Below are 25,120 nucleotides of genomic sequence, written 5' to 3' on the forward strand. Positions count from 1 at the left end.
GAAATATCTGATTGCCCTATTGTGCACGCTTACATTTTTGTTAAAGTATCTGAACCCCCACACTCCAGAGGAGTAATCCAGAATAGGACAGATGCATGACTGGTATAACTGGGTATATGTGGCATAGCTCATATTTCTTAGGATCTTAGTTTTCCCAATGATGCCTCCTAAAGCTCTACTCGCTGAGTCTGCCAACACTGATGTTCCATGTAAGAATGACATGTGTTCATCAAAGAAAAGTCCAAGGTATTTATACTTTAGACAGGATGTACGCAACAAACTGATATACCTGTAACGTGTCATCGCAAGAGATACCACACATTACAGACCTCAAAATTACAGCAAAACACAGACAGGATGTACATGCAGCATGTCAGTGCTAAAAGAAGAATACTACACCTTCCATTCGACAGGTTACATGATAACAATACATAGATACAGTATGAAGGCTACTCTACTCTCTCTTATGCCAGGATCAGACTACACGATATTTTTTGTCGTTCACGATGTCACCATGTCAGACGAGGCCATCATACTGCCATAAATTTGTGACATGTCTTGGTCGGGAGACTGGCCACACTACAAGTGTATTCTCGCTTAACACCGACAGAGCATCGTATGCCACCGTCATCTAGGGCTGTGAATCTTCACTGGCCTCACGATTCGATTCGATTACGATTCATCTGTCTTCGATTCGATTAAACGATGCATCACGATGCATCGCGATTCATCTTAAATCACTTTCTTTAAAAAATAATAATTTAGAAAGCAACTGGAGGCAAGATTGTGCAATCAATTCTTAAGGTCAATATAAGTCTTTTTGTGGCAAGTGACCCAGGTAAGTGTGGCAAGTGACTTCAAATTTATCTTGTTTATGCATAGGTTAACTTACTGAATAGACATGAATGTGTTAGTTATTTGGCCCCTGTTTTACTTGTGACTTTATGGCTTATTGGACAAGTCAATTAGGCCTAGTGTTGAGCTCATTTGCATATTTAAAATAGATTTTTCCAAGAAACTTGTAAAACAAAAAAGTTCCTTTTCATGTATACTTTCACTGTGTGAGGTTTGATTGTGATAGGCTTCATTTTTTCCTTTACTCCTATGCGGGTATATTTTGGGTATATATTCGATTAGTGTATAGCTCATTTGCATATTCAAATTCATTTTCAAAAAACTTGTAATACAAAAAATGTTACTTTTCATGGATACTTTCATTGTATAAAGTTTTATTTTGATAGGAGTAAAGGAAAAAAATAGCCCCATTGGGGTGTATTGTTGTCTGGCCTTACTGGCACACATCTTGGATTGATGAGAATTAAACATATTTCCTCAACTAGGATTTCTTAGGACTTTTAGTATGTTGTTCTGGACACCTCATAGAAATGATCTAAGCTGCAAAAAATTCTTTTACAATTAGTTTGTCGTAAAACGCTACTTTGCCTGGACTACTACTCTTGTCTGACCATTGTGAGTGACCTGTCTTTCTCTCTACATCTTTCTTCCCCTCCCTCCTGCAGTGTCCAGGATTACTTTGTGCGCATGGCCAACCAGAAGAAAGGCATGCTGGCCAGTACTCACCTGGTGCTGCAAAGCCCAGAAGGCACCAAGTACCAGGCAGCAAAGAAATGGGGGCTGCCAGCTGTCACCATGCGTTGGATACTAGAGTCTGCTCGGACAGGCCAGAGGGCAGAGGAGGAGCGTTTTCTAGTTGACCTTCCTCCATCACCAGGTTAGAGAGACGTCCTGGTTGAAGCCCCTGGTAGATGATTGGTTTGATTTACATGGTATAGATGTAGAACATGCTGGGTGGCATTAGTAAATAGACAATGATTGAGTTTGCATTTTACAGTTTTTATAATTTGTATTTTTGTACTATTTTGTGTTTTTTGGTTTGTATCATTTGTAGGTGCAAATAAAGTGAACCTTATTCACATTATAAAATATGAATACATGTAATTGAAAATGGAAATATGGTTAATTTTCTAGGCCAGGGGTTCCCAAACTTCAGAATGACGCAGCGCTCTTTGAAATCTGACAATCTTCCGGGGCCTACCCAACCCTTTAGGGGCACTTTACACGAGGACAGTTTCCTATGGAAACGGGGAATTATTTTATCGTTAGTGCCTCCCTTTTAGACGGCGACGGCGAATTCGCGCTTAGGAAACGACACATTTTTAAACCACGCTCCAGAGTGGAATTGTTTGATACGCTTCCCGCTGAGGGCTCCATGTAATCGCTTTGGAACGGCACATTTCAGAAACTCTGACGTGCCTGCACAGGCGACACACGCGATTACGCCATAGCCGTGCGTGAGTTGGCAACCAAATAAAACGTCAGTATGAATGAAGTTTGGCAACATTCAGAATTAAGCTACACTGCGGCCAACTTCAGTTACATGTTCAGAACGTTACTGCTGCGAGGAGCCGATGGCTGTACCCGGTCGGCATTTAACGTTAGTTACAAAAGCACGTCGACAGTGTTTTCTCACTGCCAGTAGCCTACAGTAGGGTTTGACAGATAGCACACTCAGCACTCCTGGTCCTCGCTGCTCGTTAAAGATTTCCAATAGGCGTTATTCTGATAAACTGGTCACATATATGTTACATTCTCACCCGACAAATATTAAAATTTTAAAACAGTTTGGGGTTTTTTTTAGCTTGAAAAAAGCATTTTGGCAAGTCTAAATGACTGCGGAAAGCGTACTCTACGTCCGCGTTTAAAACCGGAAAGACGATTACGAAATTACGTCATGCCCCAGCGTCCTTGTATGGGCAAAGAATAAGGTGATCACACTGCCACCTAGCGACCTGGCATGTACATTACGGCGTTTTAAAAATTCAACAGCGCTCATGTAAACGGGGAGAAGGTGTGAAGGAAACGCTATTGTGTTGTTTCTTCCAGAAACTGTCCTTGTGTAAAGGGCCCCTTAATCACAAATCTGATTAACACACAAGACTAAGATGACGTATGTCCCTATATATCTTTTATTTAATTAACGGAGCATGTGAATTTGGGCATACGGCAAATTAAGAATAATCCATCCAGATACAAAAATGTATGCAAAATACCCAAAGCCAGATTGCCAACACCCCATCAGAAGTAGCCTATTTGCGTGCAAAATGCCTGGCATTGTTTTTTCAAGCACAATCTCCTCTACAAGAGCAGATAGGTCACATGGAGATCGCTATGAACCCACAGAATCACAAATGTATGCACACAAGCAGAAAATAAATTTGTAGAAAATGATGCCCAAAAATGCAGAATCACGTGTTTTGAATGCAGAAAAACTAATTTTGAAGGTGTAACAATGTATTTGTCATGTTGCAAACAAAACAAACTAGAAAAGCAGCAGAGAGCAGTGTTGGATTTCTTCCATCTGGCATTGCATCTGTGGATACTGTCTTTCTATTGGTTGTCCAAAACCACCAAGGAGGAAAATAGGGCGAATGAATGAGAGGCGGCAGACCGGGGGCGGGACGAAAGTAACGTCAAATAAAACAATAAAAAATCTAGTTTTAGAACGTGGTTGTCCGACTTGTGGCCCACCTGCAGCACCTGCACGACCCACCAGTCGGCTGCGCCCCACACTTTGGGAATCACTGTTCTGAGTCAGTAGATTATTATGATTACCGGTAGATTATTATTATTATTATTATGAGTCAGTAGATTGAATTGCAAGTAGAACAAAAGCAAATGGCTTGCTTGGTTTGTCTAGTCACAGGCCCAGTTTTGACAGATACGTATATCATGGCTTCCTGCACTGTGAGAATTACTTTCTTTTCCTGTTCCACAGAGAGGGACGATGAGAGTTTTGTTGGTGGTTCCCAGAAGCCAACCATGCCTCCTCCAGCGCATTTCTCCCCAGAGATCCCCTTGCTTGGTCCCCAGAGTGGCAAGGTGGTCACCCCTCTGGATGTAGGTCGCTTCCAGAGCAAAGTGTTCCGCTCCGTGTTAGACCAGATGAAGCCCAAAGAGGACACCAGTACCCCCCGACAAGGCCAGGAAGGCAGCAGGAGGAGCGCCCCTCAGAAGGAGCTGCAGCTGCAGCTGGACACTCCCTCTCGCTTCCTCAGCAGAGATCAGCTTTTCAGACCCTCTTTCAATGTCAAGGTTTGACTCACTGAACTCTCTTTGAACAATCAAATAGCAAGGGTTGATCCACAAACGAGTGCTGCTTTTCCAGCTCTTTCAACTCTAGGATTTAGATTTTGTTTTGTGCTCTAGACCAGTGGTCCCCAACCACCGGGCCGCGAGCCGGTCAAAAAAAAAACATAGGCTATAATATTATAGGCTGTGTGTGGTAGTTGAAACATAGTTTCAAGTTGACGTTTATTTATGTTTGTAGTTGAAACAAAAACATAAACAGACTTTTTTTTCCATTTATCTACCGGTCCTTGGCACAAAAAAGGTTGGGAACCCCTGCTCTAGACCAGTAGCAAACAATCGTGACATTTGACAGGTGTCGGATGACAGTTACTGTTTGACATGATTATACTGTTGTAACGTGGTCCGGTTCTCAAAATAGGATCAGACTCGTGTCTAACTGAACCAGACCCGCTACAACAACAACAGAACAACTTTGCACAACAATTATCATACGAGAAGTCAACAAACAGGAGTGCTTACCTGGGACAGGTCGGGGCGATGACAGATAGACGGCCTTGGCTTCAATGGACAGCCCAGTCTGTGGTGTGAAGGCTACCTAGAATGAGCCTCCGTCTATAGCTTTGGTGATGGACAAAAGAATAACTCAACACATTCACACCCCTACGTGAAAACAAATGACAGGCTCTAGAGACCAGCCGTGACGGAGCATCCGTGGCTCCTTCACCTAGCTCTGGGGGAGAGGAAATGCCACGTCATATAAACTACCATAAGCCACTCCCACTTCCCGTCTGATAATTCTGTGCAAATAACATAAATGATATGACAGTCCTAACCCAGGGGTATCTGACCCACAGCTCGACCCGTGACACTGTACACGGGTTGTCCTTTTGTTTAGGATGCACTAGGAGCGTTGGATAGTCCAGGGGGAAGGTCCAAGCCAGGAGAGAAGGTGGAGACCCCGCTGACTGATGTCATCAACAGGAACATGAAGGTGGCTCTGGCCAACAGCACCCGCAACCACACCTCAGACATGCAGGCACTCAGCGCCAGCCCCCAGCTCACCAAGACCACTGAGCAAGAGGTGAACACACGCAACACACAGAGAGAGGGGCAGCAGGGGGGGGTCTAGTGCTTAGATAAGCTGTCCCATATACTAAAGGTTCAGCCAAGAGGGCCTTTGAGCAAGACACTGAACAGGCAGTTCCGCTCCATGGCGCACAATTGCTCAAGTGACATAACCGATGAATCACAATTGCTTGAGTGAGAGTGACATCACAATTGCTCAAGTTACATCACTGATGACATCACAAATTGCTCACATAAACAGAGTGACACCACTGATGACAAGAAATTGGCTGGAGCCAGCGAAACTCCGGTTGAGCCTGTGAAGCTAAACACGTGACCCAAAAAAAAAAAAAAGTTAGTCCATGGCACCTCCTCTCCATGGCACATCCTCTCCATGGCACCTCCTCTCCATGGCACATCCTCTCCATGGCACCTCCTCTCCATGGCACATCCTCTCCGACTCTCTCGTGTGTGGATTTATAGTTGATACAATTTGCAAAACTTCCCCCAAACAGCAAGTTCACAGAGCAAAGACTCACTTGGAACATATGCACCATAAAGCATCTCACATGTCATACTCTCCAGCCCTACATTGGTGGTTTATTCTCAGAATCTGAATTTCTTTATTTACCGTGTGTACTGTAATGTACAGGACCCTGTCTTTGTGACATAAGGTGGAGGAGCTCGTATAGTTACATACATTCTGGCACACAGGGTTCAAGATGAGAGTACTTAGTATTTATATCACTTGACATGTATATACGGTAAATAAAAAGATTCCCAATTTTGGGTTTGTAGGTCCCGGAAAAGGAGCCCCGTCCTCTGAGCGGTGTTGTGATATGTGTGGGAAAGAAGCTGAGCAAGATGCAGGGTGAACTGAATGCCATTGCAGCCTCACTGGGAGCAGACTTCAGGTATCCAACGCATTTTGTCCTCAAACTCAAACTCAAGGACTGTAAATGACTATGGGTGCCAGTTAATAAAAGATGATATGAAGCTTTGCCGTCATTAGTTTAATAAGCAGGTTTCGTACGGTCATGGAAAAGCCTGGAAAATCATGGATATAAAAATTAAATTTCCAGGTCATGGAAAAGTTTTGGGAAAAAATGTACGGTAATCCCCAAACGTTTTGGAAAAGTCATGAAAATTTGTTTAATAAATATTTTCATGACGTTCATTTATGCTGAGTTAAGAATAATTTGCGGCCTTTAAAAAAAAGTAATGTTACATGTATGTGACAGCGCCGCGTGTGTGTGTGTGTGTGTGTAGCTGGCAATGATATTGGCTGGCAGTGCGGAGTGCTCTGACTCCCAGCCATGGGCGTTCCCCCCTCCTCTCTCACTCAGTGCTGTAGCTAGCGAGCTCAGCACAACAAACATGGCTGCTCTGAGTCTATTTATTTATGTCGATTGTCTGACCACAAGGTTAGCGAAATAAGTCGTCAAACGAGTGTTATTTTGTGACGAGCAAACGTTTTTCACCAGTTTGACAAGGAAATGCGCTCAGTACGAGCGCAGACCCTCTGCCAAGTAAAGTTATTCATGACGCAGTTTAATAAGTGATCTGGTTGCGAAAATATAAAATAAATCACATAAATTTAAGTATAGGGGACATCAGATCACTGTACATGTATATAAGCTTTGATAACACTGATTATTGTAGTAAAATGACATTATGGCTGTGCATCATCATTAAGCGATATCAGCATAGCAAGTATTCATTGTTCTAATAGGCTACAGTTAGTCAGTGCTCAAAAGCAGGCAGGTTGGTCAAGTGAAAGTGGATCCAGTCAACCACAAAGCATTTTAAGCGAACTGAATTCCTGCAAAAGAGTGAAAGTGAGTGATTAAAATTCATAAACAACTGACCTCAGGCTCATTTAACTTGACAAGACCATTACATCAGAAATAAGTTGAAAGCAGTGATTGATAATCGTTGAAAACTAATAATGATGTTTTTCTGCAAATTGCATCATTGGGAGGTTGATTCTGGCACTCAATATTAGGGGTGGGCAATATATCGATTTTATATCAATATTGTGATATGAGAGTAGATATCGTCTTAGATGTTTGATATGGTAATATATGGTGATACGGCATAAATGTTGTATTTTCCTGGTTTTAAAGGCTGCAGTAAGTGAAGTGTAGGCTAGTGACATTTTAAAGTTAGAATGTCGTAACTCACTCACTTTTTCATGTATGCACCGAGACTTCACAAAATGTTTGGTCATGGAAATTTGTTTTAAAGTCATGGAAAAGTCATGGAAATCCATTGGTCAAAATGTGTATGGACCCTGAATAAGTATCTCTCTCAACTTTGTTCAGGTGGACTTGTGACGAAACAGTGACACACTACATCTACCAGGGCCGTGTGGGAGACAACACACGCGAGTACAGAGGAGTTAAGGACAGAGGGCTGCATGTGGTGTCCCATTGCTGGCTCCAAGCTGTAAGTTCCCCACTATCAAATATCAACTGTTACTCTGTACAGCTCTGCACAAGGAGACATGGAACATTATACTGACTGATACTGCTCACAGTAGGACTGATACTTTGTTGAAGATTCTGAATACATTTCAGGGTAGTTGTTTGATGGAAAATCAGATTTGATGTTATGCATGTTCCTCTTCTCACTACTGACACTCCCTCACTACCCAATTAAAGTCCTGGGCTTGATGCACATGACCCTCTGTTAGTCTATTCCTCCTGCTTGATGCACATGACCCTCTGTTAGTCTATTCCCCCTGCTTGATGCACATGACCCTCTGTTAGTCTATTCCTCCTGCTTGATGCACATGACCCTCTGTTAGTCTATTCCTCCTGCTTGATGCACATGACCCTCTGTTAGTCTATTCCCCCTGTCTATGACAGTTGCGGGCACTCCCTCACAAGAGAGCCAGGATGGGGTGCTAATAGATATATATATATATATATATATATATATATATATATATATATATTACACTGCTTATAAAGCAGTTTTGTTCTGAAGATTTTGATCGACACCCTACACATTTGATTTAATGTGGGACTGGGACCTCACTTTCATGGTAGTAGGTACGGTGTTGTGCATCTTATTAGCATTCAGTGTGAATAGCATGCATCACCTCACAACATGAGTGTCCTATCAACAGTAATCACAACAGTTAATCACACAGCTTTGATGTGCTAATTTTAAACACAGATGGGAGTTTCAATTATGAGTTCCCCCTTTATAGTGATTTAATTCCCTTAATTCTTGTGACCGCTCTAATGTACATTGATGTATGGGTATGTAGTGTGCACACTAACAAGCTGTCGGTGCTGTCTTGTGCAGTGTGCTGAGGAGCAGAGGCATGTCGCCGAGTCTCTGTATCCTTTCACCTACAACCCAAAGATGAGCCTAACCCTCAGCCAGGTGCCAGAGAGCTCCCAGAGGTCACCACCTTTCACACGCAACCAACTCAGAGATGTTGCTGTTGCCCCGGACAACAAGGTGGGTCTGAACAAGTAATTCACCTCTGTGTGTGTATATATATATATATATATGTATGTGTATATATATACTATATACTACCAGAAATTCTAGCATACCGTGCGTCGTCATCTTCCTCCTCCCCCCCCCTCCTCGCTCATTTCTGCGCCGTCAGTCATCATACAGAGCTCGACGGTTGTGCCGCCTCGCCTGCAGGAGGCAGCACATACTGTAAACTCGTTGTCTGGGCCACAGCGGAAGTAGCGGCCCAGTCGTCGCCATGACAGTTGCGGGCGCTTCCGGTCCAACGTTGTAGAGTTTTCCAGTCACAATATTGTCCCGCTTTAGTTTCCCCCTGCGCGGGCTCGGCCGCTTCACCGGCTCGCAGACTACTCGCCCACGCTTGCCCAACTGCTGTTGACCAATTGTGGGGCGCCATGCCGCCCTCCTCTCAGATTATAGGTGTGAGATATGTAGTGTGTGTGCGCGCAAGGGACAAGATCAGAGGCCTATACCACAAAGCAAGATTGGGGGGCATAGGTAACTTCAGGTTTAACCCTGGGTTTGCCGTGCTACGACACTAGTTCACTTCTTACTGAGATTTCCATGGCAACTTATGCTGCACGGCTAACCTGGTCTGGACTAGGTTAAGTTCAGAGGATGAGACTAAAACCCATGAAGACCCATCTTCTGACCAATAAGCTCTCTGGAAACAGCTCTCTGGAAACAGATCCTGGATCTGTTTATCCTCCATTCGTGGTATGGGCCCCAGGTCGTTTGATGCAGCAGATTGGCACATGCTGAATCCAAATGTCCACGACTTGTGGACTGAGCCCTCGTGGACTTCAGTCGTACTTACTGTGACATTATAGAAGTCGCTGATACACAAGCCTTTATTTCTATACAACATATAGGCATAGACATTCAAATTACAGACATGTAGTATGTATGGGATTGGGTATTTCTTACCGCAAAGTCCGCGAGTCTGCATGTGCAGTGAAGTCCGGACATTTGGATTCAGCCATAGTGTTCATGAGCAAGACACTGAAACGCTGACCTTTTTAATTATGTACCACATTCAATTATGACATGACTTTGTGGAAACAAGTTCTAGGCTACGTCCACTGAAAACCTCATGTTGACATGTTCAGCATGTGCTGAGAGTTTAGTCTGTTTTTAGTCCGAAACATCAAATGTGTTTCTGTAGTGGCTTAGCAACAGCAGGAGCCTCAAACCTGTGTTGTGAATGTGCATCCTTTTATTAACAATAACAATAATAAAAAGAATAACCTTTATTTGTAAAGCACCTTTCATACACAACATGGAGCTCAAAGTGCTTTATGTATTACTGCTGTTGACTAATAAAGAGAGGTGCCTGCCTGGTGGACATATAGAGACATCCCTTTTTAATTTTCCTGTCTTTCCTTCAGTCTGAGCAGGATGAAGCCACAACCTCCCGTCATGTGAGTGATGGAGTGGTAGATGGTGACGAGCTACAGGGCACTCCAGAAAGGAGAGGTGGGTCTCTACCTCAGTTAACCTTATTGTATAGGAATGATAGCTTGTGCTAATTAATTTGATTGCTTATCTTTTGCTTTAGATTTGTCCGAAACGTCGGAAATGAGAGAGAACCTTCATAGGCAACTACAGGAGATTATGTCAGCCACCAAACTGAGCACAGGGAGGCGTGCCTCAGCCAGACTCACAAGGGTGGGCTCAGGGGCCGCCGACTCTGGCCCCAACACGCCCGATCTGTCCCGGGTCGGACGCAGTGGCAGCAGACGCACTCTAGAAGCTCTGAGGTAGGGATGGCATCATGCAATGAGAAGGCAAGTTCATGGTCAAACTATAACCCCAAACAGAGTAGCTCCCCCACTGTTATGTTATGACTGTCAACTACCGTAAATTCCGGACTATAAGCCGCGGCTTTTTCCCCGTTTTTTGGCCCCTGCGGCTTATATAACGGTGCGTCTTATCTATGGATTTTTTCAGAAAAAAAAAAAAAAATACAAATAAAATCTCTCTTTTTTAGCACTCTTTCTAACTATAAATCCACTTCTGTTTTAATTTCCTCTCTTGCCCTCTTTTCACCACACCGCGGACACTGTGTGCACTGTAAAAATAAACAACGGTGGTGTGGTGTTGTGTTATGTTGTTTTGTTGAAATGTTACGGTAATACTGTAAATGGGAGCTTCCTCAAACAGCCATCCCGACAATCCCCTCTGTGCGTGACCACTTACATATGGTAATTACGGTAAGCAAACGGCCACTCGGCCATCAACTCCCTCCCCCGACTACCAGGAGAAAATCACAAACTTCGGCGAATTCACACAAAGGAAGATCAAGGAATATTCCATCGAACCGGAGCAGATCATAAATATGGATGAAGTGCCTTTGACGTTCGACCTGCCACTCACTCGGACTGTTAACAAGAAGCGCCCTGGAGGATTCTTTCACCAAAAAAAAGCTTTGCTCGTTCTCGACAGCATGAGAACGAGCAGTAGAAGCAACACTCTCACTTACCATGGGGAAGGTACGCAGAAATTCACACGAGGCAGCTTTCAAGTTGAAAGCAGTCAATCTCGCATTAAAAGAGGGAAACAGAGCAGCCGCGCGTAACCTGGGCATCGATGAGTCAATGGTGAGGCGTTGGACGGTGCAGCAGGAGGAACTGTCTCAGCACGGAATATTATAGGAGTGTGAAAACATCCACAATCACCAACGGGTTCCAAAACGCTGGACTGCTGCGGGATGAAGAGAATGACGCCGCCACAGCTGGCGCTGAGGGCCGTCAGAGGCTTCAGAGGCTGTTCGATGCCGACAGTGATGAAGAGGAGTTCGTTGGTTTTGAGTGACAATGAAGGAGAGAGGAGAGTGGTTGACGAAGCCACCCTGAACCTGTTCGTTTCCGACACTGAAGATGAGGACTTTGGTGGTTTCAGTACGCAGGAAGAAGAGGAAGACGAGGATTAGTGACTTGACTTCTCTGGTTACAGGTTTGCTGCACATATAGCCTATTGTTGTGTGATTTTGTCTGGGGATTAGTGACCTGACTTTTGTTTTGTTTTGTTGAAATGTTAATAAATGGGAGCTTCCCCAAACAGCGATCTCTTTCCCGACATTCCTCTCTGTGCACGAACCCTTTCATATGGTAATTAAACATCAAAACACCCGCGGCTTATAGTCCGGTGCGGCTTATAGAAGAAAAAAATAGTCAATTTTGGTCCCGCGGCTTATAGACCGGTGCGTCTTATAGTCCGGAATTTACGGTAATAGGAAACATGCTGCACAGTCGTTTTTTTATATGCCAGATGTCAGCCTATTTAATTCCGAAGTACAAACAATGCAAGAGCAATGTAGCAAATGTTTGACTCAGGCAATCGTCATCAGTGCATGTTAAGATTGTACACCTTTACACAATTTAACTCTTTAACACTTAGAGATTAGAGAAGCCAACATGGGAACGATAGTGATAGTACATTTGGTCAACAAAATATTGGTTGGGAAAGGGCTGTGTGAACTAGGGATGGGCATTTCTAGCAAAAACACTATTCGAAATTCGCTGGCCAAATTCGAATTTAATTCGAATTTCGAAAAAAAAAAAAAAAAAAATTTTTTTTTGTGAGTGAAATGTTGCATTGTCTCCCCTGATTCGAAGTCTACGGCTTTATTAATTAATATAAAAAGCTTCTGCTGTGGATTTTTAGCTCAAACAAGCATTGCACCACTGAAGTAAAGAACATGTTACATGACATTGACATTTTCGAAAATAAAAAACAGTTTTGACAATCATGAGTGGTTCATTAAATATTTAGTAGGCTCAGGTCTGAGTGCCAAAGGGGTGCCAAAGTCACCCCCTCTCCCTCTTCATGGGATTTCATCTGCCATTAATTTTTCCATAAACCTTGCTTAAAATGCTTATAAAAATTGTTTTACTTGCTCAAACCAAGCGATTTGACTATACTTAGAATCAGGGGAGACAATGCAACATTTCACTCAAAAAAAAAAAAAAAAAAAAATTTTTTTTCGAATTTCAATAATAAAAGTCGACCTTGATAATAACAACGATTATTCGAAAATTCGAAATTCGATGCCCATCCCTAGTGTGAACGTGTGGCAGGGCATTGCTGGAAACCAAAGGCTGCTCAACTTTCCATGGATATATACAAGTTAAAATGTATAATATAAAAAAAAACACTAGCACTAATTAGAGAGAATCTAGGCTTCCTATACTCCCAGTTCAAATTGAATCTACCTATCCATTCTCTCCTAATTATATATTTATATATAAATAAATAATTCCAGGATGTCCAGACAAGCAGCCATGGACATCAACACAGAGCCATCCCAGAGCGAACAGATCGTTTGGGATGACCCTACAGCCAGGGAAGAGCGGGCCAAGCTGGTTGACAATTTACAGTGGCCTGGCAGTCCATCACAGCACTCAGACCCCATCTTGGTACCTCCTCCCACACGCTCAGAAAGTGCCGCTCAGCTCAGGGACTCCTTGACAGACTCTGAGCTGGTGGAAATGGGTAAGAGATCAAGACTCTGCAGTGAACTGTCAAGTCTTTTCAGAGTTACTTTAGAGGGCTAATAAAGTCACCATAAATATACAGTATAACAGTGATACTCAACTGGCAGTCCGCGGGCCACATGGAATTGCAAAAAAAAAAAAAAAAAATTACAGTGCACCTGAATGCAACATGCAAGATACCCGCTGAATAAGTGTCCAAATGTTCATGTAATTCTGGCCAATACTCATTGGTCTCATTTCAGTCTGGAATATGGAATATCTTTCAATAATCTATGATTTAGCTGCTAAATTGTCAAATACCGCCGTCTGCTCGGCGCTCGCTACCCAGGCACTTATGTAGCCTATGTACTTAACCTAAGTAACTATCCGGTGTGCACAACATTGTCAGACTAAACTCTGTCTGACACCTACAATCCGCTACAGAAAAATTTATATTGATTGTTTATTAAGTGGCCCCTGGCCTTCTATCATTTCATGAAAGTGGCCCCCGGGCAAAGCAAGTTGAGTATCCCTGCAGTATAAAGAAAGGAATTGCTTCCACAGTGACTTCTGCCTCTGTGACATCACATGCATACCCTCTATACCTGTACATTTGACTTTGATGTCAACATTTCCCTCTAAACCCTCCATCTACTTCCAACCCCCAGCTGCGTGTGATGTCATTGACCAGCATATGGCCCAGAGGGTCTTGACCCCTCCAGCAGAGGAGCCAGAGGAGGACATCCTCACTCCTAAAGCCCCCAGCATCGCTTTCCCCCTTGCCAACCCTCCTGTACCACCAGAGCCACAGGTGAACACCCACATCCATCTGAATAACAAGGAGTTACTGCACTCGCATAGCCTTGATGTGGGAAAAAACTCAGGGGCAGTGCTGAGGACTAGCCTGGTAAAGCAGCCGGCTGAGGACTAGCCTGGTAAAGCAGCCGGCTGAGGACTAGCCTGGTAAAGCAGCCGAGGGGCAGTGCTGAGGACTAGCCTGGTAAAGCAGCCGAGGGGCAGTGCTGAGGACTAGCCTGGTAAAGCAGCCGTCTGAGGACTAGCCTGGTAAAGCAGCCGAGGGGCAGTGCTGAGGACTAGCCTGGTAAAGCAGCCGAGGGGCAGTGCTGAGGACTAGCCTGGTAAAGCAGCCGGCTGAGGACTAGCCTGGTAAAGCAGCCAGCTGAGGACTAGCCTGGTAAAGCAGCCGTCTGAGGACTAGCCTGGTAAAGCAGCCGGCTGAGGACTAGCCTGGTAAAGCAGCCGGCTGAGGACTAGCCTGGTAAAGCAGCCGTCTGAGGACTAGCCTGGTAAAGCAGCCGGCTGAGGACTAGCCTGGTAAAGCAGCCGTCTGAGGACTAGCCTGGTAAAGCAGTCGAGGGGCAGTGCTGAGGACTAGCCTGGTAAAGCAGCCGAGGGGCAGTGCTGAGGACTAGCCTGGTAAAGCAGCCGGCTGAGGACTAGCCTGGTAAAGCAGCCGTCTGAGGACTAGCCTGGTAAAGCAGCCGGCTGAGGACTAGCCTGGTAAAGCAGCCGTCTGAGGACTAGCCTGGTAAAGCAGCCGACTGAGGACTAGCCTGGTAAAGCAGCCGGCTGAGGACTAGCCTGGTAAAGCAGCCGTCTGAGGACTAGCCTGGTAAAGCAGTCGAGGGGCAGTGCTGAGGACTAGCCTGGTAAAGCAGCCGGCTGAGGACTAGCCTGGTAAAGCAGCCGGCTGAGGACTAGCCTGGTAAAGCAGTCGAGGGGCAGTGCTGAGGACTAGCCTGGTAAAGCAGCCGGCTGAGGACTAGCCTGGTAAAGCAGCCGGCTGAGGACTAGCCTGGTAAAGCAGTCGAGGGGCAGTGCTGAGGACTAGCCTGGTGCAGCAGCCGGCTGAGGACTAGCCTGGTAAAGCAGCCGGCTGAGGACTAGCCTGGTAAAGCAGCCGGCTGAGGACTAGCCTGGTAAAGCAGTCGAGGGGCAGTGCTGAGGACTAGCCTGGTAAAGCAGCCGTCTGAGGACTAGCCTGGTAAAGCAGCCGGCTGAGGACTAGCCTGGTAAAGCAGCCGGCTGAGGACTAGCCTGGTAAAGCAGCCGTCTGAGGACTAGCCTGGTAAAGCAGCCGTCTGAGGACTAGCCTGGTAAAGCAGCCGGTCACGTGACCTCACATTTCATTTCGTTTGACCAGACCGTCTGCCCTCCAGCTTTCACCCAGTGTTTGCAGTGGGCGGGTGTACTTGCCTTGACAGACAACTCCTTCAGCCAATCAGCGTTGGATCTAGTCAAATCCAAATCCACTCGGGAGAACGGTGAAAACATATTTTCCGCCAAGAAACTCCACTGTAGCATACTCCTGTACTTGTTTAATTGTTGTTATTGAGTCTATTTCTGCAATAACTGCACTTTATGGCTGTTTAAACTCGACAAACGCTGACGTTACTGCTCGAGGCGGACAGCCCCAGGGTGGCAGCCATTACTGTTTTGCCAGCGGCGTTCCTGATTGGCCAACTTGTGCTGTCAATCTCAGGGCACTGAGCGCGGTCACTGATTGGCTAGAGCACTTTGTAATTTCTGAAAACACCCTCCCAGGCCTTGGAGGCCAGACGGTCTGGTAGAACGAAATGAAATGTGTGTTCATGTGACTGTCTGTCTGGTTTACCAGACTAGCTGAGGACATGATTTTGTTGAAACTTTGAATGTCTCATTTGAGGATATAAGTGTGCGTCCACCTTGGTTGATCAAGTTCTGTTCTGTTGTGGCTAGTATCTCAACAGTTCTCTCTACTTCTCTTAACATGCTATATTTGTAATAGACACCCTGTAACCTCTCTTTCACTGCTTCAATTCTCCTTTCAAACAAGCTAGTGATGCTTAAAGGTTGTTTCTTTCCCTCAGGAGGCAAGCGAGGAAGAAAAGGAGGCACCAAGATTCCAGCTGTCCTCCCTCAGCCCTCAGGAACGCATCGATTACAGCCACCTCATAGAGGAGCTTGGTGAGTCTAATTAGGACTGCAACACTACAGGGCTTCATCACACTGCAGCAAAAAGGCAATAACCTCAAACTAGAAGTAAGAGGATCTAATCCAGGGCTCTCAAACTCAAATAACGTGGGGGCCGCTGAGTGTCCAGTCTTGTCACAAGGGGGCCACTTCATGTATTTAAAAAAAAAAAGAGAGAAAAATGCAACCGTTCGAATTCTCAACATTAACTCATTGTAGGGCTGCACGATTATGGCAAAAATCATAATCACGATTATTTTGATTGATATTGAGATCACGATTATTTAACACGATTACTCATTGACATTGAGAACATGATGAATTTATTGAACATTTACACTGGCTTTTTATTTAACATTGGATGTCTTTGGATTTTAGATATAATTGAAAATAAATAAGTGAAAATAAATAATAAAAGTGCAAAGATTTAGAAATAAAATAAAAACAAAAATAAATATACAGTATATGTAGGCCTACTATGTTGCAGTGAACTGCCACAACCAACTGCAACTATTAATCTACATTCAATATGTTGGTAAACATCTGAACTAGTAGTCCTTAAACCTCAAAACTAACCAAATGAGAACGCTAGTAACGTTCGTTTACATTACATTAAATTACTCATTTGGCAGATGCTTTTATCCAAAGCGACTTACGTCGTTTAGGTTCATAATAGGCTATTGTTAATGTTTATCTGTGAGCTCGTTAGCTGTTGAATATGCGGTCGCATTGTAAAGAGTGTCCTGAATCGATGACTGTATGCGGTGGCAGTAACTAGATGGGGCTTTGTATTTTTGTTCGTTTGGCGTTTATTGCTTGGTCATAGACCACTTTGTGAGTGGATTTCAAGTGATTAAACAAAGAGGGAGAGGTTGTGTTGCGGGGTGCAGCCACTACCGTGCATATCTTGCACTGTTTGTTCCAAGTCTGTGGCTGTGATTGACAGGTGGGTCAAAACTCGCATCGCAATTCCGTGCTGTATATTCGCATCGCTCTTGATGTGTGTGGACCTTTAAACTCGGCGAAACCGTAGTGTTTCCACCCCACAGACGTTGTTTCACCTCTCCTCTCGACCAGCGGCTCTCTTTCTGTGACTTCTCTCATCTTATTCTTGTGCTTCCACGGAAATAAGCGGGGAGGAGAAACATGCAGTGGCTCTCTGTTCACATGACAGTCATTCCCAACTCGAGCGGTGTGTGTGTGTTTTGGGCTTTGGGGGAGGGGCCGAGCACACCGCTGCAAAGGAAGGGGTGCGCTTGATTTACAACACAAGACAGAACGAGAGTGACAAGAGGCGCAAAATCGTTGTATGTCGATTATCTTGTTTTCATAATCGTGGACAGCCCAAATCGTAATCATGATTAAAATTCGATTAATCGCCCAGCCCTAACTCATTGAGTGCCATGGACGTCTTTCGACGTCCAATTAAATAGTGACGTAGAGTGCCACGGACGTCTTTCGACGTCCAATGCGTTTTTTGACGGTGGGACGTCGATCAAAGCCTTCCGCATCTCCTGTACAACTATTATAGCTATTGGAGGTCTATAACCTATTTTACAGAACCCTTAGGTGGCGACAGTGCTCTCCAGGTTAACAGAAAGGCAGAGAAAAACAGAGAATAAGTCTTTGGGGAAACGGAAATCGCATCGCATCCGTATGCATCGATATGCATGAAGCGTTTTAACGTTAGATGTGCCTACAGCAGCAGCAGCCAATCTGCTCCCACAATTGAGCTCCTCCATGTCCGCTGCAACAGCCAATTCGCATGATCAGCCGTGGATTTGTTATTATTCTCAACTGGAAGCATAGGAGCCGGTGACAAACACACGCGGAAGCTGTAAAAAAGCTGGATGTCGCGCACATAGACGGTCGCGCACCCTTCACAGTGCAGAGCAAACTCAGCAGAGAGCCACCTCCCATAAGGAGGAGTGTGCAGTTGAGGAGTGGGAGGGGGGGGGGCACGCAGAGCAGCACACAACACCCAGACAGACCCAGGCAGCAGGACATTAGCTTCAGAGTCAGTGATGTGTTTGAAATGTTTAATTTCACAAAAGGGCCAATATCTCAGCTTCTAGGAAAAAAAAGGCTCTTTTTTGTTAAATCAAGCTATCTTCTCCGGCTGATAACTAAAGAATGGAAAATGATATCAATAAACCTGTTTTTGCTGATGATAGAAAAGAGTCTCATCGTTCTTTTTGCGTGTTCATTGTTTACATAGTAATATCACACAATATTCTGTGGGCCTCGAGAAATCACTGAAAAAAGCTCTGAAACTCTGGCACAGGGAGCGTCCGTTCTCCAAAAGTGGCTGGCACTCAATGAGTTAACAATTTATTTGTTTATTTGAGGGACAATCAATTTTTTACATTAATAATGTATTTGTTTATTTGAGGGACTTTGTTTTCTTTTTTTAGGGACAATGCACATTACTAAATTAGGCAGTGTTCATTTTCAACTGTCCCTTGGAACTCCAGCTAGAATTAGAACTGATCATAAATGTCACTTGACAGCTCAGTAATCCGCTCTGCCACTGTGTTGGCTGAAAGGCTCATGTTGCTTAAGTGACTTTTTTTCTGGACAGATGATATTTGCAGCCTGCAGCATGCAGTCTTTTAGAAACGTGCCTTCAGTAAACAGCTTCCCCGCTTTGCAGATCATCTCACTCACCAGTCACCACGTAACTTACTTCAACTGCTGCACCAGCCGCCTTTCTCCCTTCTGGAAGAGATGTTGTATTGACAGCTCTTTCTTTAGCTGTGCAGCAGGTTTGTCCCTCTCATCTCCCCGGTACTTTGCATCGGCTAACTGCTCTGCATGTTTAGTTGAATAATGTCACTTCAGGTTATATTCTTTTAGTACTGCCATTTTCTCTTTGCAAATGAGGCAGGTGGCATTCCCTTTGAACTCCACGAAAAAATAATCACTCTCCCACTTCTCCTGAATCTGTCTGTGCTCGTCGTCATCAACCTTTCTTTTGCCTTTTGACAGCAACATGTTTACTTCTCAACAAAAGACAACATTTTAGCTGCAAATGTTTTTCTTTCACTCGGGTGAACCCAATCACCTGCTAATGAGGTGGATTTTACATGCAGTGATGATCCTGCTGGCCTGGAGTGTGAAGCCGTGTTGCCAGATACTGCTGACGGTTTTCAGCACAAAGAGTTCAAAAACTGCCAAAATACACACAAAACAGCCCAAGGAACTGCACATCTATGTAAATTTATCTGGCAACCCTGGTGTGAAATGCGACTCGTCTGCATGAAGGGAGCGCGCTCTGTGTTTTACAACGAGCGGAGATACGGGCCTGATTTCACGATAACTTGATATCAACTGGCGGACCATATGAAATGGTTTTAGGGGCCGTGTCTGGCCCGGGGGCCGTGAGTTTGAGACCCCTGATCTAATCCCTCATGATTGAAGAACAGTCTGCTCCTGTCCTGGGCTCTGAGAAGGTTTCCTCCTGCACAATGTTTCCTCTGCTGTTGCATGCATATACAGTGGTTAACTCTGTAGTAGGGATGTTACTCCAGGAATAGCACAAAAATAGCACAAATGTCAAGAATAGCACAAAAATGGCCTTGTTTTCCATCAAGGTCCTTGTTCCTTGAGCCTAGCCTAATAAGTAGGCGATAAGAGCACAATAGCATTTAAATAAAATCATGATTTAAGTTCGTACAGTATACTCTACCAAATACATATTATTTTACAACCATAGAGACAGAAGGAGGCAGATTGGTTACATAAGGCGGTCCCTTACAAGCAGATGCTTTCCAGCAATTTCTTTTTAATTATTTCATGAAAGATAAAGGGATTATGTTTTACCCAGAGCAACTTCTTGCTTAAAGACACTGACAGGACATATGGCTGCTATGGTAAATCTATCCTCTTAACTCTTCAGTTAGGGAGATCACGACGATCACATGACAAATCCATCTTGCCACGCTCCAATCTATTGGTTTGAATCTGAACCAATCAGCGTCCAGAGGCAGCAATTGATGGGATTTGGTTGTGACGACAGTGAGAAGCAAGCCTGATAGACTGTAATAGACAGATGGTTCATCCAATCACATGCCATGTATTTTTTGAAAGTGCCTGCCTACCCTTTGAAACAGTTTCCTGAGCGACTCGTCCCCAGATGTTTATGTGAAAACAATCCATATAGAAGTGTCAGGTTATTATTCTGTAGTCTATACAAACATTTAAAGTCGAGCTGAACCCAAAAATGACTTTTCTTTTCTTTTAGTTCACATACCTGGGTATGCAGTGCACCTATTTAATAATATATGCAAACAAAATCACAACAATCTAATTTCTTTCGTTTTTCACACATTTTCACATCAAAAGTTCATTTTTCAAGATTTCATTGATAACAGTAATGTACAGTTTGCCGACGTCACCTAGTACTATCAAATTTATACCCCATTTCAACCAATCATATGATATCACGACATGCAGCTGTCAATCAAATCTTCATTTCTGGATAATTTTCTCTTCCAAATGAAGTCGAAAATGGCGCCTAGTGCCTGTCATCTGGCAGAATTCCTATCCCATGAACTAACTACTAACTTGGCCAATTGTTAGAAACATGAACAAAAACAAAAACTATAATCTCTAAGAATGCAAAGAAATGTAACTGGCTCGTTAAAACGCACATTCCAGGGATATCGTATCGTTACAGCAGCGATAATGGCGCGCGCATCCGAGAGCTTGGTTGTCAGGGGTCGCACTTCGGAGATTCCAGGCCGACGTGCTGCACTCTCCGCTCGGCAACACGAAGGCAGCTGGCTGCCTGCGGCTCGCTGAGTTCCACTCCTCCCGACAAAAGGCTCTTCCCGAGGGGAGCGCCACAACACACTGAATCCCACTCGATTTGGAGGCGGAACACGCCAGGATTGGCCAAAGCCCAATCCAGTCCCCAGAATTGTCAAATAAAATCATCGACATGATACTATGACCCGCCTCTCAACCTGTCATCTTAGACAAACTGTGTTTTCAGTCTGAAACGGACTGATTATGCACGTGACGAACAGGTTCAGTTTGACTTTAACCTCTCCTTCCAGAACAGTTTATGGTACAGTATATCTTCTGCATATACAGTATATATATATATTTTTTTCACTTTCTGTATCTGTTCCTCTTTGTGGTTGCAGGGGGCGTCGTCCTGGACACGCAGTCTTTTGACCCCAGCTGCTCCCACATCATCGTGGGGAGCCCGCTGCGCAATGAGAAGTACCTGGCAGCAATGGCTGCCGGCAAGTGGATTCTGCACCGCTCCTACCTGGAGGCCTGTCGCTCCGTGGGTCACTTCATCCAGGTCAGGAGCCTAGTGCCTCTGGCACTGTGTTTCTCAAACTCTTTCCCAAATAAATGCATTTAGGCAGAGTTAACAGGCTATCTCATTGTTTTTATTTCCGCTCATCAGTAAAACAATACACACATTTTTTTACTTTATAAATTAGACAAAATAATGCATTTAGGCTCATTTTCCTCTCATCAGTAAAGCAAACAGATATTTAAGATTTTAAATAAAAGACTGGAAGAAATTCTGCAAAGAAAATTGTGACCCAAAGTCTTTGGGAATGACTACTCAAGCAGACAAATCATTAAACATAAGCACCCAGGATATATCCACAGGTCTTTCAAAAGTCTGTAAATATCTCATTTAAGGCCTTAAAGGACGGCTTTACCGTGGGGGATATGAATATATATTAAATCTCACACCCCTAAGGTTTTCGAATCCGTTGAAATTTTTGAAATTGGAGCTTCACTCCCAGAGATATCAAGCATCTCTCACATATTTTTTGGGCCAGCCGACGCGTTTCGCGTCTTCTGGCCCAAGTCCGCCTTGCGGAAGTCGTGCACCTATGAACTACAACTGTTGTGAGCCATGGTCCCGCCTCTAGAGGTCCTCCACGCCCCTTCAGAGGTCTTCAACAAAAACGAAAAGGCAGCCATCTTTTTCAACCGCCTAGCCTGCTGTAGCTAATATTAGCTTCCCATAGTTCCTTGCAAAGAGACCATATCTCGGGAACGGAAGCACTAACAGACACGGGACTGGCGGCATTGGAAAGCTCGTCAAATTTTACATCTAGTAGTAGGTGGGTTGAAGTAACGAAATCAACGCTGAGCAATGTACCCATTTTTACAGAAAATAGTTACAACATCAGATGCGCGTAACTCCTACGAAAATGCCTTAAAATGCATGAAAAAAAATTTATGAAGACATCTCCCGACATATATACTACCGTTTAAATTTGGTGCAATTTGGAGGCAATTTTATTTTCGATTTATTTTCGATTTATTTCTTCTTCTCTGTATGTTTTATTGTCGAAGCCTTCTTCTTCTTCTTCTTTGAGTTTTATGGCGGTTGGCAAACATATGTGCATTACCGCCACCTACTGGAGTTTGATATCAGCCAAATGCCTGAGGGGTGGGCATGAAAACGAAGGCCACGCGAGCCCAGTGCATTGTGGGAAATGTAGTATTTCGAGTCCCCGCACCCGCACCTCCCCCCCACCACCCCCCCCCCCCCCCACACACACACACAGAGTGGATTTCGGTTGATATCTCTGTGAGTAAACCTCCAATTTCAAAAATTTCAACGGATTCGAAAACCTTAGGGGCGTGAGATTTAATATATATTCATATCCCCCACGGAAAAGCCGGCCTTTAAAAGTATTCAAATATATTAGATAGTTATTAGAGCTCTTATATTACAGGTTTCTTTGTGCTGCAAGTCCACTCTTCAATCGTAATTGTCTTAAATTAGCTTGAAAGGTCTTGAAATAAGTTTGGTTTTCTGAAACCTACCCTGAAGCAAGCGAGGAAATTGTGCAATTGTGTCCATTCCAATATTCAATTTTCCAGGAACTAAGAAAAACAGCCTTCTGTTTAGCTGCTCAACCATGCATTTCTCAGTTTATCCAATGGGCTTGTGAAGGTTTTCATAAGCCCAAGGGTGGACCAGAACCTACAAAGGATTAGAATATGTAATCCTTCAGATTAAGTGAAAAGTGAAAACATAAAAAAATAAATCACCAAAATTAGTGCTATGATGTTTTCCCCCGACAATGACGATATTTTGTGCGTGTGTCTCTCAGGAGGATGAGTATGAGTGGGGGAGCAGCTCCATCCTGGATGCCTTGCCTTCCATCACCTCACAGCAGAAGAGGCTGGCGTTAGCTGCCATGCGCTGGAGGAAGGCCCTGCATGGCCGTTCAGAACAGGAGGTACATACAGTAGAGCTGCAACAATTAATCAAATAGTTGTCAACTGTTAAAACTAATCGGCAACTGTTTTCATAATCGGTTGAGTAATTTAAAGAAATCAAAATCCTCTGTAATGTAGTGTTTGTGATGTCATTTCATTTAAGTTTTTTGTCTGTCTTGTGTATTTTTGTCATAAATGTTGTCTATATGTCATAATGTAAAATAAAAACGTTTTATTCACAAAAATATCTGATTCCAGCTTATTAAATGTGAATATTTTCTGGTTTCTTTACTACTCTATGACAGTAAACTGAATATCTTTGGGTTGTGTAGAAAACATGATACTTTATAGACCAAACAACTAATTGAGAAAATAATCGACAGATTAATCGACAATGAAAATAATTGTTAGTTGCCGCCCCAACACACGTTACAAAACTGTTATAGTTCTAAATCTCATTTACTGTCATTGATATTGTACAGCTTTCTCTGCTTTCTTTTCATATTGATTTGTTGCGAGTGTCTAACATTTCTTCTGTCTAAGCAAACCTCTGTTTCATCGTCCTCAGGGAGCCTTCAGCGGATGGACCGTCATGCTGAACGTCGACCAGAACAGAGAAGCAGGATTCAGGCGCTTACTGCAGTCTGGGGGAGCGAAGGTTACTACCTTTTTATTTGTTGTTCCCTATCAAACACCATATATCCATTTATAAATGCAAGGAATGTGTTAGAAATCACTATGCCTGTGCTAGTCCTAATTATCACTTATGCCTTGTTAGGGTATGCTGTTCTCACTAGAGCTGCACAATTAGCTCAGAAAACAATTGAAATAGTAATATTGACTACAGGGGCCGGTTGCACCAACTGGTCTTAACTATGCATGGTCGTAACTCCTACGTCGGTCTTAGTTAAGACCATGGATTTACGCCTGTTGCACCAACACGGCTTACGTCTGGTCTTAACTATGCTGGTCGTAGCAATGCGCGTCCATGTGAATTGCCAGGGAATGCACCCTGATTGGATGATGTTGCAAAAAATGTGCCTCGCGACCTGCTTGGAGCACTGTGCCACTACGCTCTATCAGCCACTACTGTAAAACACCCTCCCTCCTCTCACCCTCCCTCGCTCCAGGGGAAAAATGGCGGCGATTGAGCCAGAAAGACAGTCTGAATGAAATTGAATGTAACGTTCCCAATTCTATGTATTACATTCTAAAAAATGAACGGCAACATTTTGGAAGGCTAAGCCACACAACTAGTTAGTTATAATCTAACGTCGTGCTTTCAAAGACGGCGAACTGGCGGTGTTACGACGATGACGGTCAAAAAGGTCTCCGCGGAGATCTCTGTTACAGGCAGGCTCTACGCCTCCTCCTGACCAGGCGTAGGTCGTAGTGAAAATAAGGCTTAAGCCGTCTTGGTGCAACCGGCGTAGCTGTTAGGTCGTAAAGTTACGACCAACTTAGCTTAAGACCAGTGTAAGACCAGTTGGTGCAACCGGCCCCAGAGGTGGAAGAACACAATGAAGTAGAAAAGGTCTTCCAAGTGTTTGATGAGTGCAATAAGGTTCAATTCCCTGATCACAAACATTACGGTGCGATGTAAAGGTGCCTTATTGCCCCGACAATACTGCCGTGACCACAGGACAGTCACGTAAGAGCTAAGGTAGAGACCTAGAAATAAAGAAAACAAGCGCTATGCAGAAAGATACATGAGATTTTTAGGGAAAGGGTGCCATGACATACTACAATATTCAGCAGAGGTTTGACAGGATGTTTATTTTTCTGTCAAAATA

The 25,120-nt window shown here is 44.0% G+C and overlaps 1 protein-coding gene across 1 annotated transcript in view; it reads left to right on the top strand.

The window, feature by feature from the left end:
- Positions 1-25,120, top strand: part of topbp1 (DNA topoisomerase II binding protein 1) — a 44,446-nt gene that overhangs the window by 17,893 nt on the left and 1,433 nt on the right. The window contains exons 12-25 of the mRNA XM_083650732.1: positions 1,521-1,732; positions 3,797-4,113; positions 5,006-5,191; positions 5,974-6,089; positions 7,500-7,623; positions 8,491-8,649; positions 10,059-10,146; positions 10,229-10,430; positions 12,935-13,164; positions 13,814-13,956; positions 16,016-16,112; positions 21,269-21,432; positions 23,219-23,347; positions 23,896-23,985. Coding sequence (XP_083506858.1) covers positions 1,521-1,732; positions 3,797-4,113; positions 5,006-5,191; positions 5,974-6,089; positions 7,500-7,623; positions 8,491-8,649; positions 10,059-10,146; positions 10,229-10,430; positions 12,935-13,164; positions 13,814-13,956; positions 16,016-16,112; positions 21,269-21,432; positions 23,219-23,347; positions 23,896-23,985 — 2,257 coding nt within the window. The remainder of the gene's footprint in view (positions 1-1,520; positions 1,733-3,796; positions 4,114-5,005; positions 5,192-5,973; positions 6,090-7,499; positions 7,624-8,490; positions 8,650-10,058; positions 10,147-10,228; positions 10,431-12,934; positions 13,165-13,813; positions 13,957-16,015; positions 16,113-21,268; positions 21,433-23,218; positions 23,348-23,895; positions 23,986-25,120) is intronic.

The sequence above is a fragment of the Poromitra crassiceps genome, assembly GCF_964638095.1.
Source record: "Poromitra crassiceps genome assembly, chromosome: 2".
NCBI lineage: Eukaryota > Metazoa > Chordata > Actinopteri > Beryciformes > Melamphaidae > Poromitra > Poromitra crassiceps.